Below are 14,389 nucleotides of genomic sequence, written 5' to 3' on the forward strand. Positions count from 1 at the left end.
CATAGGTTGTCAAATCTTCATATGAATGAGAAATCTGAAGATTGGATGCTGCTTTAATGTAGAAAGGGCAAAAGTTAAAAAAGACCCCAAAAAACCAACATTATGTAACGCCAGTGGAATGATCACCAGTACAAAGGACAGCATATCTAGTTTTTCCCCAATAGATAATTGTTTACTGCTGGGATTTCCTTTCTCTTGTCTGCTTGTGAGAAGTGTAGTAGGCCATTTGTCTCTATGACTTTATGACTACATGACTATATGACTACTTCTCAACCTTGTCTGCTTCCAGACATGAGGCTACTGTCACACACACTTTATTGTTGAAGCCTTAATTGTCATTCATTTACCAGGAAAAGCAAAGATGAGCCAGCAGATTGAGAGCAGCCTTTTGCTGTTGTTATTTTCTGAATTTAGGATTTAAGATTTTTCCACGGTTTTTCCTGACCTTTGGTGTGCCCTTGAGCTTCCATGGATTCTGGTGGGTTACCCAAATGTTCATTGGGCTGGGGCAGCTTCTGTATGAGGAGAGGCTGAGGGAGAGCAGCTTGTTCAGCCTGGAGAAGAGGCAGCCTCAGAGACCTAATGGCAGCCTTGCAGTGCTGCAGGAAGGTTTTTGCAAAGGTGGAGCCAGTGCACAGGGGTGTGTCAGGACAGGATGGGCAGACAACACACACAGGCTGAAATGGGAGAATTTCCAGCTGAGTGTGAGGAACAGCTTGGGATGGTCAGGCTGTGGAACAGGCTGCCCAGAGAGGTTGTGCTGACTTGATCCTTAGGGTTTCCAAGACCAGACAGGAGAAAAGCCCTAAGCAATGGAGAGTCTGACCTCATGGCTGAGCATGCTTTGAGCAGAGACTGGACAGGAGACAACCTGAGATGCCTTCCAGCTTGAATTACCTAATGGATGCCATAACAGAGAGGGAAAGAAAAGAAGGAACATGTTAGAAAATGTCAGTGTTGGGAACAGACTAGCAAATGGGTCATCTGGCTTGCCAGACTCATCAGAAAATGAATGGAAGCTCAGCTCATCTTCAGAAGCTGTCAAAAGGTACCAAACTGATGGAAAAGGTGCTTAAATGTGCAGGTAGAAGTGAAGACTGCTTCAAGATGAAGTTTCTAAGACTGATGCTTAAAGCAGAACGAGGAAGGGCAACAAGCAGCATTGCAGGGTGTTACTGACTTCAGACATTGGTTACACTGGAAATTCCTGTCTGGCGTGGTGATAGTTCTCACCTGGCACCATCTGCCTCTCACTCAGCTGGGACCTGCTGTCCTCACATTCAGTGAATGTCAGCACTTTGTGAAACAACAATTGGAGAAAATCATGATGATTATTGATGCACAGCTTAGCTGTGGTAAAGGCAGAATGTTCTGATGTGGAAGAGAGCAAAGAAGAGAGGCTGGTGTTAATTGAAAGTCACCCCTGTAATACCATTACAAATGCTTTTCTTTGTTCTGCCATGACCTTTTGTTAAATTTTTTGATGTTTTCAACATGTTGAAAGCCAAACTTAAAATTAAAATTTCGATTTTATTTTATCAGATCACTGTGTACACATCGTGGTACATTGCTATAAATTGTGCAGTTTCATCAGCCCTACCTGGTCAGAGCATCTGCATTGTAGCATGTTAGAAAGACAGAAAGGTTTCAGACTTCAGGCAAGTTCCTCTTCTTTATTCATGTAAACTTGAGAGAATTTATTAAAAATAAAGCAGAACAGTAAGCACATACTCTTAAAACTTTTAAGAGTATGTGCAGCTCCAGTAATTAAAGTTGCGCAACTTCTGGTGCTGATTTTTAATGACCCTTGAAATATTTCTTACAAACTAAAATAATGCTAGTGCCAGTTTTTGAAGTGTGGAAAAGTAAAAAGTGTCAAAAATGTGAGGAAATCCTATCCAAATGTGTGTGGTCTAGACAGCTTGAGATCAGCCCTGAATCTTGCATGAGGAAAACTGCTGAAAGAAACAGCTAGAAGAAAATTAGAAGCCTGGAAGATTAATTGTTAATGACAAAGTACAGAATGGATCTTATCAAATGAATATGGGAGGAGATTGCAAATGTTTAGCTGATTAGGGAAACAAAGGCTATGCTTCAGCATATTTAAACCTTTTCATTTCATTGCATTCTGATTTTAAATATGTTTTACAATATCTCCAGATTGTATGTTAAGAGGTTATGAACTATTTAGTGCTGAATCATTTTTGTGTCATCATTACTGACTGAACAGCTGCAGCAAGTAAGACTGTACTCCTGTTTAACAATTTCTTCAATAACCCAGAAGAAAATTTTAAAATATTCTGAAGTATTTTTGGTTAGAAAAGAAGTAAACAATGAAGAGGAGAGATTAATGTGAATTGTTTGGCAAGCAGGTCATGTCCAGAAATGTTGTGGTTAAACTCCACATCTTGTGAAGAAAGAATTCAAGGTACACTTACAGGAGGAAAGACCATGCTGGAAATGTAGGATCCTAAAAATGACCCAGGGCATCAATGTAGATTATAACTCCACATGTGTCCTACACTGTTTTATAAGGAACTAGCTAATCTGAATTTGGATGTGTAGGTAAAACTAGTAATAAAAAAACTAGTAGATTGGAAAATGGTGTTACATCTAGATGCATTCAGTGAGACCAGCAGTGAGCAGCTGCATACTTGTTAGCATCATCATTTCAAAAGGATGTTGGAAAAACCAGGAAATAATCAGGAAAAAAGCCCTTCCCCCAATTATTTTATTCCTAAGGTCAAGATCTATTACTATGAGATTTAAGGAAGACTTATTTTGGCTTGTTTAATAAAAAGGGGGGAAATGCAGAAATTAGTGGATTTGTGTCAGGTCACACAAAAGATACCATTTTAACAGGCTCATCAATATCTGGGGGGATATTTAAGAACTGGAACTTAAAATCTGAGTAATTAAAATGAGTTACCTAGTTCATGACAGTAATAAATTGCTGGAACATATTTTTATTGGAATGATCACATTCCCACACTGGTAATAGTAGGACTGTTATAATAGTAATAAATACACACATTAATGAATGGTGTTATGCCAAGTGTTTCTCCAGAATTCAGTTCTTTCTCAGAGGTGTAGCAGGATCCTAAAAAGGAAATTTTCAGCCCTATTTATGCTCTTAAAATAATGAGAACTTTGGTGCATCCATTGTTATCACTCTGGTAAAAAAACATTGGAAGAAAAGTGAAAAGTCTTCCCTTTGAGAAGAGTCTTTCTAATCAAATTAAAAAAAAAAAGGGCACCTTTTCCTTCATGCACATATGTATTTTAATTTAAACGTAATAATCTTGTTGGAGCTTGAGCTTTTGTGCCTGAAAGAAATGAAGCTTGTGAAGGGAGTTGAGGTGCACAGCAGAAAATACTTTCTGCAAGCATTATTGATGTAGCTGTTACTTTACATCCAATTTCTGAAAGTAGCACATGGTTAGACAGCTTTATTTGTTGCAGAATCAATTTCTGCTTGACTTTTATTACAGGTTAGAGATTAAAAACAGCTCTGTGAAATGGTGGGAGGAATTCCCAAGTGCAGTAGCAATGACATCATACGAGACCATTAAGCAAAGACTCAATTATTAATATCTAGCTCTGAAAGGCAGAGGAGGCTTTGAACCTGCTGTAGTCTCATAGCCATAGCACAAAGTCCTTTAAGCATCAAGGTGCTTGTATTCAGTGTTTTTCTCCACTCATTATTTTAATAACAGACATTAGGATTTTACACTTCAATAATTTACTACTGCCATGAATATTTATAAAAAGGAGGTGTGGAAAGTGCATCTGAAAGCAGCTGCTGTGTTTCTTTTCGCACTGATCTTTGAGCGTTTTATTTAACACCTTTGGCAGATAAGTCTGGAAACTAAAACTTATTTGATATAAAAATTCATGGTGTTAATGTACTGGTTTCATGGCCTATTTTGCCTCCCCCATGCCTTTTCTCCACTGTGTGGTCTCTGATATTGCCTTCCTGGCCCCTGCACTGCTCCAGAGACATGGACTAACCACCCATCCCCATCCCCATCCTAGCTGATCTGCATCTAACTAAACTCAGGAACTTGCATTTGCTTGCAATTCATTCTTAAATGTGCTGCCTCAGTTTCCCATGTAGCCTGATGAGGTTTTTTCCCCATTTATATTGTTTGGTCTAATCAAATACTGCTACTATTGCAGCTGAATTTATGTATAATCTGTGTATATGATTATATCTACATATACCTAGATATACATATGTATATATTTATATATGTTTTGAAATGCATGTGTATCTCTCTCTCAGGGAATTGGACTCTTGCAGTGAAAGTGCTCAAAAGACTGATAAAAGTGTCTGGTTTCAAATTTGAAAACAAAGCTTTTAAATCAATTCCTTAACACACTTTGTGCTAATGTTAGCTCCTGCATAGCAATAATTATTGCTGTGTGTATACAACTGTTAGTCTGTAACACTTGTCAGTCTCTAACACTAAATTAACTGTGACTGCACTGGAACTTGCAGCTGCTGCTGTTCAGCTGGCGCTGGTGGCCGAGGTCCTCTCTGTCTCTGGGTGAAGGTGATGAGGCTGGAGGGCTCTTAGGGAGAGGAAATTAATTTCCTCTCTTAATTTCTTCCCTCTCATTGCTGGTGTTTCCTGCTTCTTGGCCTCCTTCCCCTGGATTCAGCTGGTTTTTAGCTTGTTTAGATTTTGCCAGTCATGCTTCTTGTGCTTTGGGCAGGATGCCCTGCCTGTTTTCCTTCCCATGTGCTTATTTTGGTCTGTATCTCATAACTTCTGTCATTTGTGTGCCTCCAAAGTGCAGCTGTGCTCACTAGATGACATGCTTGTACACAGTGTGGGGCTGTGCCTGCAGTAATTAGTATTACAAAATATTTGCATGATGGGCATTCTGCTATTTAAGTGTGCCTGCATTTGGGGTTTGGGCAGGCTAATATTAACTACACTTTTCTACTTCAGCTACACTAGCCACAAACCTTGCTCTTTGTTGTTTCATTTCCAGTTTCAATAAAGAAAGGGAATAATCTCAGATGGCTGGAAGTTCAAGAAACATTTAACTTCAGGATGGCAATCTTTGTACTTAGAGAACCAGATTTGGTGGATCTTTGTTTTGATGTCAGAATGCATCATCATTTGGTTAACACAAGGACACTTCCCTTTCTCTGTTTATCCCATCACAGGACTGTGTGTGAAGCTGGTCTAGGCTGTTGTTCTGAAGCTGTGGTTTTACAGGCACACAATCCATAGGGAATTGTTCAGGATATTCCTGTGCTGTGGCTGTAGGGCTGACTGGACTGTGAGCTTGTGCCACTTCATTCACCAGCTCAGTGCAAGCTGTAGATACTAAAAACAGTCAAGCAGAGTCTGCCCTTGTTACAGCATCAAGGGAAGAGTTCTGGGTTTTCTTGGAAATATTTAAATGTTCTTTTTGTAGACAACATTTAACCCATCTTGAACATGACTTACTATTTTGTTATCAAAAGTATTTTATTGTTTTCCATGTCATTTTGGAAAGATGCACAGAGGGAGACCTGTGTTCCAGAAAAGATATAAAATTGATTTTCATTGTCTCTCAGAAGAAAGGCAAAGCTGCACTGTAAAAATTGAAACAGGAAAGGCGTGGGGGGAAAAAGTTTTTATATGAGGAAGCATTTTCTTACTGGTTTTGAAATGAAGAATTTTTCTAGGAAAGTCTCAAATATAATTTGTGGCTTTGGAGATGAAATATTCCTTTCCAACTGGACTCTGTCTGCAAGCTGGCTGGCTGAATGGTGCTGTGGGCTGTGGTACAGGAGGTGATCTGTTACATCTTGCTTTCTGAAATGTTCCAGGCAGTGAAGGTGTAAAATGATTTCTGCTCTTGAAGGTTTTTGATGTTTGTTTTTGGTTTGTTTGTTGTTGTTTTTTTATGTGCAGTGTTTATTTTCTGGCTGGAGCATCCTGGACTTCAGGTAACATAAACCTACTATACAGACACAACAATGGTGTCTCTTTGTATTATATGTGATACAGTCAGACTTATCAAAGCTTGGATTCATTTAAAGATTTAGTGTTGTTTCAGCATCTTCCAGATTACTCCAAGTAACCCAAAATTTATCATTACAATACAGGGCTATTCTACTGGATAAAACAAATAAAACCATCACAAAAACAACAAACACTAAACAACAACAAAACACCAAACAAAAAAAAAAAAAAAAACCACAAATTACAGCCTCTAGTTAAATGCAGAGTTTCCTGGCTGTAACTGGATGTTACAGCCTTACCAGTCATTTTTATTAGGTTATATACACAGAGGTGAGTGGTACAGTGAAATCTGTGAGCTAGAGGACAGACTTCAAGTTCACTTCTTTTGCAATCTTTGATTTGTCAACTAAAAAAATCTGGTTCAGCTGACTAGTGAAAAAAGCCAATGCATTGGGATACGGTAAATTTAATACTTTTTTATACATCCTATACAAGAGAGATTGAAAATTTAATTACTTCCTGGTGTTTCCAAGTATTGATTTCCTTTTCAGGCTATCTAATTTCTCGATAACCAAGATTTAGTATCATACATCAATTATTTATTATGGTTTGAAAAGTGATTGAAAATGGTTGTTTAAGTCTATACTTATGTCCTTTGAAGGCACAGCTGCACCCTTTGGGGGAAACTTATTTTTTACAATTATTTGCATGAAGGCAGCAGCATCCTGTAGCCATGAAATATTAAGCTATGTACATTGAGATAATCTTCATCTTTACACACTGAGAGGAGGATCTTGATTTTTAGCCCTACAGGCCATCCTGCAGTATAAAATGTCTCCTTGCACTGTAATTTATATGGGAACCATAGTGAGAAAATAAATATCAAAGAGTGTGATAATAGTTAAGTTTACTGTTCATACAGTTTCCAGAAGTGTCTCTGTTGCTGCTCAGTCTTCTATTTTCAGTTTAAATTCCACTTTGCCTTCATACGGATCATGAACATTGAAGGTAATTCCAGCTCCAATGACTTTGCACACTATTTTAAATTCTACATTCCTCGTAATGTTGAGAAATTTCACAGCTACCAAGGGATTGCTGTAGCTGGGCTAGAAGGAGAAATTAAAAAAAAAATGTAAAAAGAAAATACTTAAATTTTCAAACATTACCAGTTTGAAAATAGCCTCTCCAGTCCTCATAGGATTGCAAAGATGCTCCATATGTTTCACCTGATGTAAAGACAAAGAAAAGTTAAATACAGAAGTATCGGAACCCAGGAAATTCCTCTGGCTGCCCTGGAGGACTCGAGCCCCTGCCCAGGGGCTCAGAGACCAAGACCCCTGTGCCGTTGATTTAGCCCTTGGAAAAAACAATTACCAACCTTATATGAAGAATTACAAGCCACAAAAGTTTTAGTAGAATGACAGTGAATTTATCACAGAGTGAAAAAATAGGTTTTGGGGGTTTTTAGAATGGGAGTTCAGGGGGCAAGACGGAGGGATCTGGGTGTGTCCAGCCTTTCTCCTTCTTCTTGGCCTCCATCTTCTGGGTGACGTTGGCATTTTTAGATTGGTTTAGAGTAGAAGCTCACTGTCTAACATAGGTGATAGGTATTGGAAAGTAATTGTAAAGATTGTACACGTAGTTTTTAATATATAAAGATAACACGGCCCGGGAGGCAGGCAGAGTGTTGAGCAGACCTCGGCAGGCCAGGAGAAAGAATTCTATAGATAAAATACAATAAACAACCTCGAGACCAAGCAATGAAGAGTTCTGACTCCATTGAGCGCTGGGCTGGGAAAAGAGACTTTCTAATTTATCTCGGGGTGACTCTGACCAGCAGAGACCCCGAGACAGGAGCAAGGAGCACCCACCTGGGCCTTTTTGCCGTAGTAGGGGAAGTAGTGCAGGCTGAAGGTGCCATTGCCAGGGTAGTAATCCGCGTCCAGCGGGCGAGACTCCTCCTCACCCTGGGAAAAACGAGACAGGAGGAAGCTCTGTGCTGAGGGAATCATCGGCGAGCCCCAGGCAAGTGTCTCAGGGCTGCGAAGTGTGTGTTAAAGCTCAAGTTCAGCAGGCTGTTAACACCACTCTTATTTTTCAAATAAAAGTGGGAATCTCCCGCTGGTACAATTGCCAAGAAAAGCTGGCGAGTGTCCTCTGATAGCAGTAGGGAATTCAGTGAGCTGGAGCTGCTGAGGGCCTGAGGGAGCTGCGCTGAGGTGTGACCGTCACTACGGGGAGCTGGGAGCAAACAGCAAAAGGTCCCTGCGGCCCGGAAATGCAAATTTTCAGGTGATTTAAAATAAAGCAAACGTGGAGGTTTTCTCCTTAGCATGTCAGTTAGTGAAAGAACTGGCACACAACTGAGAATATTCCAAGTATTTGGGATCTGATTTTCAGAGCTATAAGGGTTTTTTTCTGGTCAGTGCTGGAAATGTGTGAGACCCAGCCCTCATAGCCTTACCACATATGTGCAGTTCACCCTTGGTGCAGTGCCATTGCCGGGGTAAAACTTGATAATCTGGAAAAAAAAATACTTTTGGTCATCTTGGAAATAGCTTTGAGATAAAACTGGGCAATCAATTATTTGAGAGCTGAGCTTCAATTGAGGTTTAATATGTTCTTGTGTAAGACTATCTCCAACAAATAATCTAATTTATGTAGGTGAGAAACTGTTGTGCTGGATATTTAGGCAGCAGGACTCGGCATTGCCTGGGATGAGCACTGCTGATAAAATCTGGCCTGGCCAGAGCAAGCAGCACTGCCCCTCCTCTGAGTCCAGCTCATTACCCACCCATACCACCTGCCCCTGCAGCCAGGGCTCTCTTAAAGCAGTAATTGTGTGTCACTTAAGGAAAAGCTGAACATCCATGCTTTTGAGCTCATCTGTCTTACAAAACCTTGGTTTTGGCAGAAAAACCCTTGAGTTGGTTTGATGCTACAAAACTAGTGGGGTTGCATCCTGTAGAGGCAAAAGTAAAGGAGGTTAAGATCCACATCTTTTCCCTGCTGGGGATGGCACCCAGTTTTGCTAAAGAAGGCATTTCTGGAACGTGCTTGTTTCACCAGCCAGAATCAGGGGCACAGCTCCCCTCTCAGGGCTTGACAGATTTTTGGAAATGCCTAAGGTGCAAGCCAAACAAAAAATACAGTGGTTTTGTCTATCAGAAACTGGAGGGGAACTTAAGTTCTTCAGTTTCTACTGAAACTGAATCAGAAGGCTCAGAATTTCACCTAAAAAATATAAAGTGCTTATGCCTTTGTCTACATCCTGGAAAAAAAAAAAAAAAAAGCATTGAAAATTCCATTTATTATTTTCCAAAAAACGTGTTTGTGGTTTTCCCTGAGAAAAATATCCACCAGGTTTGAATTTTGGTTTTATAGGTTCTTCTGAAGATTTTCTTTGCCGCCTGGAGAAATAAGATGTCACCTCTCTGAAACCACATCAGTTACTGCCACATCCTGGTGCCTCAGCTGAAGGCACAGGGCTGGGGTATTGCAGGAGGAAACTCTTCTGGTGCTCGTTTGTGGGATGAGAGCCCTGCAGAGGCACCAACTAAACTAAACCTAATCTAAGCTGTAGAGAGACCATTTTCAGAGACCATGGTCTTATTTTACTTTTGTAGGAATGGTGAAAAAGTCTGAGGATTTCCCTGGTTACTCTAGTGGTCTGGCAGGGAACAGCATGTGATTTTTGGTTCCCAGTAGAAAGCAGGTTTAGAACCCATGGCAGCAGAGACACAGCAGCTCCCCAGTGGAGACTCAAGCTACTTTTAATTTTTTCTGCTCAGCACCTTGACCTTGTACTTACCCTGTTCATTTTTATAATAAAACAGGGTTTTCCTTCTGGATATCCAAAAGTTGGATCTGTGATGCCGGAGCAGTTTTGAAGCATGTCTGAGGTGAATTTGCAGGATAGTTTTGTGTTATTTGGGCCATCAAAGGTGTCCTGGATGAAGTAGGTATTATTGGTGCAGTTGATGTTCAGATGCTGAGCAGCTGGTGTATATGCTAGATGTGTGAAGGAAGAAAGAAAAAAAATCCCCTCTGAAGCTTTTCATATGCAAATTATGCATCACAACATCAGGCTGGAGATTCTATCATGGGAGACTGGAACAAGGAAAGCTTAAACTGTTTAGGGGTTTGGTTCAGTTTTGTTGTGGTTTGGGGGTTTTTTTGGAATATCCAAGCAAAGCAAAATAAAAGAGATCGAATTAAGACTAGCAGCTTGTGTTGATAGTGCCATATAAAATAAATTTCAAATATAATTTTTCTCAATATGTGTGTGAGAAACATGAAGAATTACAATATTAAGGCTCAATAGGAATATGCTAAGACATGAGCAGGCAAATGGAGCACATAACCTACTTTGACTATTTCCTGAAGACACCATGCATTATGAGATTTATTATGGCACTTTGATGTTTGTAGTCATAGACAAATTAATTAGATTAATTTAGATGAGATTAAATTTGAAGACCTTTTGTCCTCCCTCTTCCTTCAGACTTCCTATTGGTCTATTTTATTAAGGCTGTTTAGGATTAAGCAAAGTAAAAGCCCTAAAGCAGAGCCTGGATTTCAATAGATGTGTACATACATTTGATTTATAGATTCATGAGGTGATTTGCTCATCCCTTTCAGAAGATGCACTTCCCACTCAAAATCTGTGATTTGAGAAGGACAAATGTAAAATGGAGGTACTGACTTAAGGTTCTCTGACCTAGTATTGGAGATAAGGCAGCACCTTTCTTCAATATTATGCAAGAAACTTCATTTTTACCTGTCAGAAAAGTGTGAAGAGTTGTCACTAAACCTTCCCAGGTTTTGTTGTCTGATACGTTGTAATAAATTCGCAGTCCTCTGTCCCCATAAACATCGGGTCGTAAGGTTACACCTTCAGGAGGAGGAAAGGGGAACACAGAGCAGAGGAGAGGTGCCAGGCACAGATTTGTTTATTTTAATGGACAGTACCAATTATGCTGCATCAAGACTCATTCTAAGCGTATAAGATCCTTCAGCCTTTTTGGGGAGGGTTTAACCATGTTCAGAAATCACCTCAGCTTTGAGTTTTTCAACCAAAACCCTAAAGCCTGTGCTGCTGCTGAATTATTTTCTTTTCACATATATCCATGCTGTTACAAGAACAGCTTGTAAAATCTTTCAAGAAATTGCACTGGATTTCCCCAGGAGTTGTTAGCAAAAACAGTCACGTTGGGTTAAAGAAACAGATCATACAGCAGCATGAGAAGCAGCTTTTGAAAAAGCCACACATAACATTTCACAGGAATTATTTTCCCAGCAAACACCAAACTTGCTAAATATGGGAGTGGAAACTTCAAAACACAAAAGCATCTGACAATCATTTTTAGGGCTGTTTTTTTCCCCTCCCATTGTGGAAACAGGCCATTGGGGTGGGAAGTTTTAGCAGTGTGTGGTCTCTGATCATCTCCCCTATCCCTTTTCATGTCCCACAAATCTGAATTCCTAATCCCACATTTTCATATTATTTTTACTTTCTTGACTACTGGCGCAGCACATCCTGCTGGCAAGGTATTCCTGCTCTCCCAGGGACTTTCCATGGTGCTGGCAAGCATGGAGATACACACCCCAGGCTGCTCACCCCATCACCTCTACATCTTGCTGGGCACCCCAAAGCCCTCTGTGGTGCTTGGGGGTTTGGAGTAGAACCTAGGACTTCCCCAGGGACTGAGCCCTGCCCATGGGGAGAGAAGGTGACCTGCTACAGGCAGGCACTGATCGTCCCAATAGCAAGATGAAATAAATTTATATCTATATCTATCTATCTATCTATCTATCTATCTATCTATCTATCTATCTATCTATCTATCTATCTATCTATCTATCTTCATTTTCCATATAATATATTAATAAATAGATTTATACATAAAGATATCAATGTATCAATACGTAAATAAATGTGCAGATTTTCTTTTAAAGCCTGAAAGAGTTTTCAGGCCGAGGTTAAACTTTGCAGGGGTTGTGTGGGCAGAATTGACCTGATGTATTCCACGTTGGTCTGCCCTCAGCCCGGGGCTCTGGCAGTGCCTCTCAGCCCAGCCCAGCCCTACACAGCTGCCTGGGACCCTGGCAGTACCTGGGGATTTCAGCTGGTCCTGGTAATCGGGCTCGTAGGGATTGATGGTCCTCATTAAGCAATAAATGGAGAGTGCGAACAGCCCCGACATCACCACGTAGAAAGCCAGGTAGTAGAGGCTGATCCACACTGTGGAAAAGAATCAGGGCAGAATTTCAGATTTTGAGCAAGGTTGTGCAGTCCTCTCTCTGCAGCCAGGATGATCCTGCTGTCTCCTTTTCACCCTTGTCCCCAGGGAAGTTCTCCCTGTAAAGGGACAGGTGCTTTGGAGTATTTTCTCTACACTCAAAAAATATTCTTCTAGAAAAAATTGTATAGTTCTACAAGGATTTTTGAAGGAGCTGGTGCTGAGCTCAGATTATTTAAAGCTTAAAGGTTATGTGGCATCTTGAAGTAGTTTCACATATTAAGGTAATTTATCTACTTATTACATAAGGACTAAGCCACACAGATGATGAGGTGTTTCTTGACAAACCCAAGTTGCTCCTTGTGTTGTTTGGATGACAGATGGCAATACTTCAGGCATGTTGGTTTTAGACCCATATCGTTTCACTGCCTTATACAGCTGAAATCACCAACAGCAAGATGTGCCATCTTGCTACTTTATTCTGCTGTGAGATAATACAAGATTGGCGTTGTGTTTCTGTCTGGATGTGCATGAAGTGTCTTACACATGGCTGGTGCTGTACAAGCAGCCAGTGGTTGTTTTGGAGGGGTGCTATTAGAAACCTCTACTTGTAATCATAGGTGTCTTGTAGCACCTTCTTCTCTACCAGCTGGAAGGGCTGAGATTCCAGTTGCATCATCTGTCAAATTCTGGTTTTAGGAGTAGCCAATAAACTACATGCACAGGCAGGAAAAAATCACCTGGAAACTTGCAGCTACTCCTACAGTCTGTGGGAAGAGTGTGGATCTTCCTTACAATGGCCCTGGGTGCCCTTCCCAGAACATAGATCATAATACAGATCAGCAATGTAGACACAAGTTTGGCTGTGGGAAAGGAGGCTCAGCTGAAAGATTTGCTAGTATGAAATACATGCTGGTATGAAATACCTGCTAGTATGAAATACATGCTAGCATGCAGTGATAAGAAACAAGATCTACTGAGCAGACAATAATTCAGAAAGGAATTTCAGAAAAACAAAACTTGTTTCCAAAGAATTGGAAAAACTCACCGATTATGCAAATTTCTCCATGTACCTCAACCCCCTTTTCATTAACAAGGTCAAAACCACCCTGTGACCATCACCCCTAGCTACTAATAATTTTCCTGTTAATGTGTTAATTTTTTTGTAATATTTTGTTCAAAACCACTTTAAAATTATACATTTGCAGGAACTACATGGATCAATGTTTTGATCTACTTGATCCAGCTCACAGAGCTGCCCAAAAAGTGGCTTAGAAGCACTTATGAGAACTGCTGGCTTCAACACATTTACATTGTGTCCCACTCATTAGGATGACATCCCCCTGCCACAGTTTTTAAGCATACCAGAAGGAAGAGAAGAATCTTGCACATGAAAACCTACCCCAGTTAATTAAGGACCTTCCCATGAAGAGCTTTGTTTCTGGATTCCAGACAAAACGACGGAAATCTGCCATACGTTCGCTGCAGGTCTTCTTCTCATTTAAAGTTGCCATTTTCTCAGAAAAGTTCCCAAAAATGGGTCGTTTGTGGAAACTAAGAAATTCAAGCAGTGCCCAGACAGTCAACCAAGAAAAAGACTTTGGGTTTTATACCTTCTTTTCCACTGAAGGTGACCGAGATTGCTTCCTGTGCCAATGAAAGCCCCTGCTCACCACTATCAGCCTTTATAAAGGGTGCTGATAGTGCTGGCAAGGGAAAGTTTGTTCCTATCAAATGCCCTTCTCCTTTCTCTTGAGTGCCTTAGCAGGTCAGCAGAGTTACGCATTTTGCCAGTTGCCCGCAGGGTTTGTGATAGACTCTGTGTGATAGCTGTTATCAGAGCAGATAAAGCAATGGAGAACTTGTTTCTCTCTGTGTTTTCTTTTTTTTTCTTTTTTTCTGAGTAACTTGCAAGTAGTAGATACAGTTCTCCTACTACAATGTGTAGCCATTTGTTGGGACATAGGATATTGCAGGGTGGCTGGTTAGAAAATAAGTAATTACTTGTTAAATATGCAACTCCTTTTGGGATCTCTCTGCAAGCAGACAAGGAGGTGGTTGGGATTTACTAAGGGTGCACCACATCCACCAGTCTGAGACAAGTGGACTGGTTGGCAAACATGGAGGCTTTCCAATTCCACATCACCCAGTTTGACCTCAGCAGAGCTGGTGACACAGCAG

General features: G+C 40.5%; 1 protein-coding gene across 1 annotated transcript; it reads right to left on the reverse strand.

The window, feature by feature from the left end:
* Positions 1–6,913: 6,913 nt before the first annotated feature.
* On the reverse strand, positions 6,914–13,722 carry ATP4B (ATPase H+/K+ transporting subunit beta). Its single transcript, XM_058018835.1, has 7 exons — positions 13,611–13,722; positions 12,082–12,210; positions 10,747–10,860; positions 9,778–9,977; positions 8,431–8,487; positions 7,838–7,927; positions 6,914–7,072 (listed from the first exon to the last, which is right to left on the reverse strand). Exons 1-7 carry the CDS (start codon positions 13,720–13,722, stop codon positions 6,914–6,916), a joined length of 861 nt encoding a protein of 286 aa, XP_057874818.1.
* Between the last annotated feature and the right edge of the window lie 667 nt (positions 13,723–14,389).

The sequence above is a fragment of the Melospiza georgiana genome, chromosome 2, assembly GCF_028018845.1.
Source record: "Melospiza georgiana isolate bMelGeo1 chromosome 2, bMelGeo1.pri, whole genome shotgun sequence".
Classification (NCBI taxonomy): domain Eukaryota; kingdom Metazoa; phylum Chordata; class Aves; order Passeriformes; family Passerellidae; genus Melospiza; species Melospiza georgiana.

Bases quoted from the DNA above. Each gene is read 5' to 3' on its own strand.
- ATP4B (XM_058018835.1), bottom strand. From the start codon at position 13,722: ATGGCAACTTTAAATGAGAAGAAGACCTGCAGCGAACGTATGGCAGAT. The intron at 12,211-13,610 runs GTAGGTTTTCAT...TCTTTTCCACAG, and splicing joins AAGGTCCTTAATTAACTGGG to TGTGGATCAGCCTCTACTAC. The intron at 9,978-10,746 runs GTAAAAATGAAG...TCACACATCTAG, and splicing joins TCTTCACACTTTTCTGACAG to CATATACACCAGCTGCTCAG.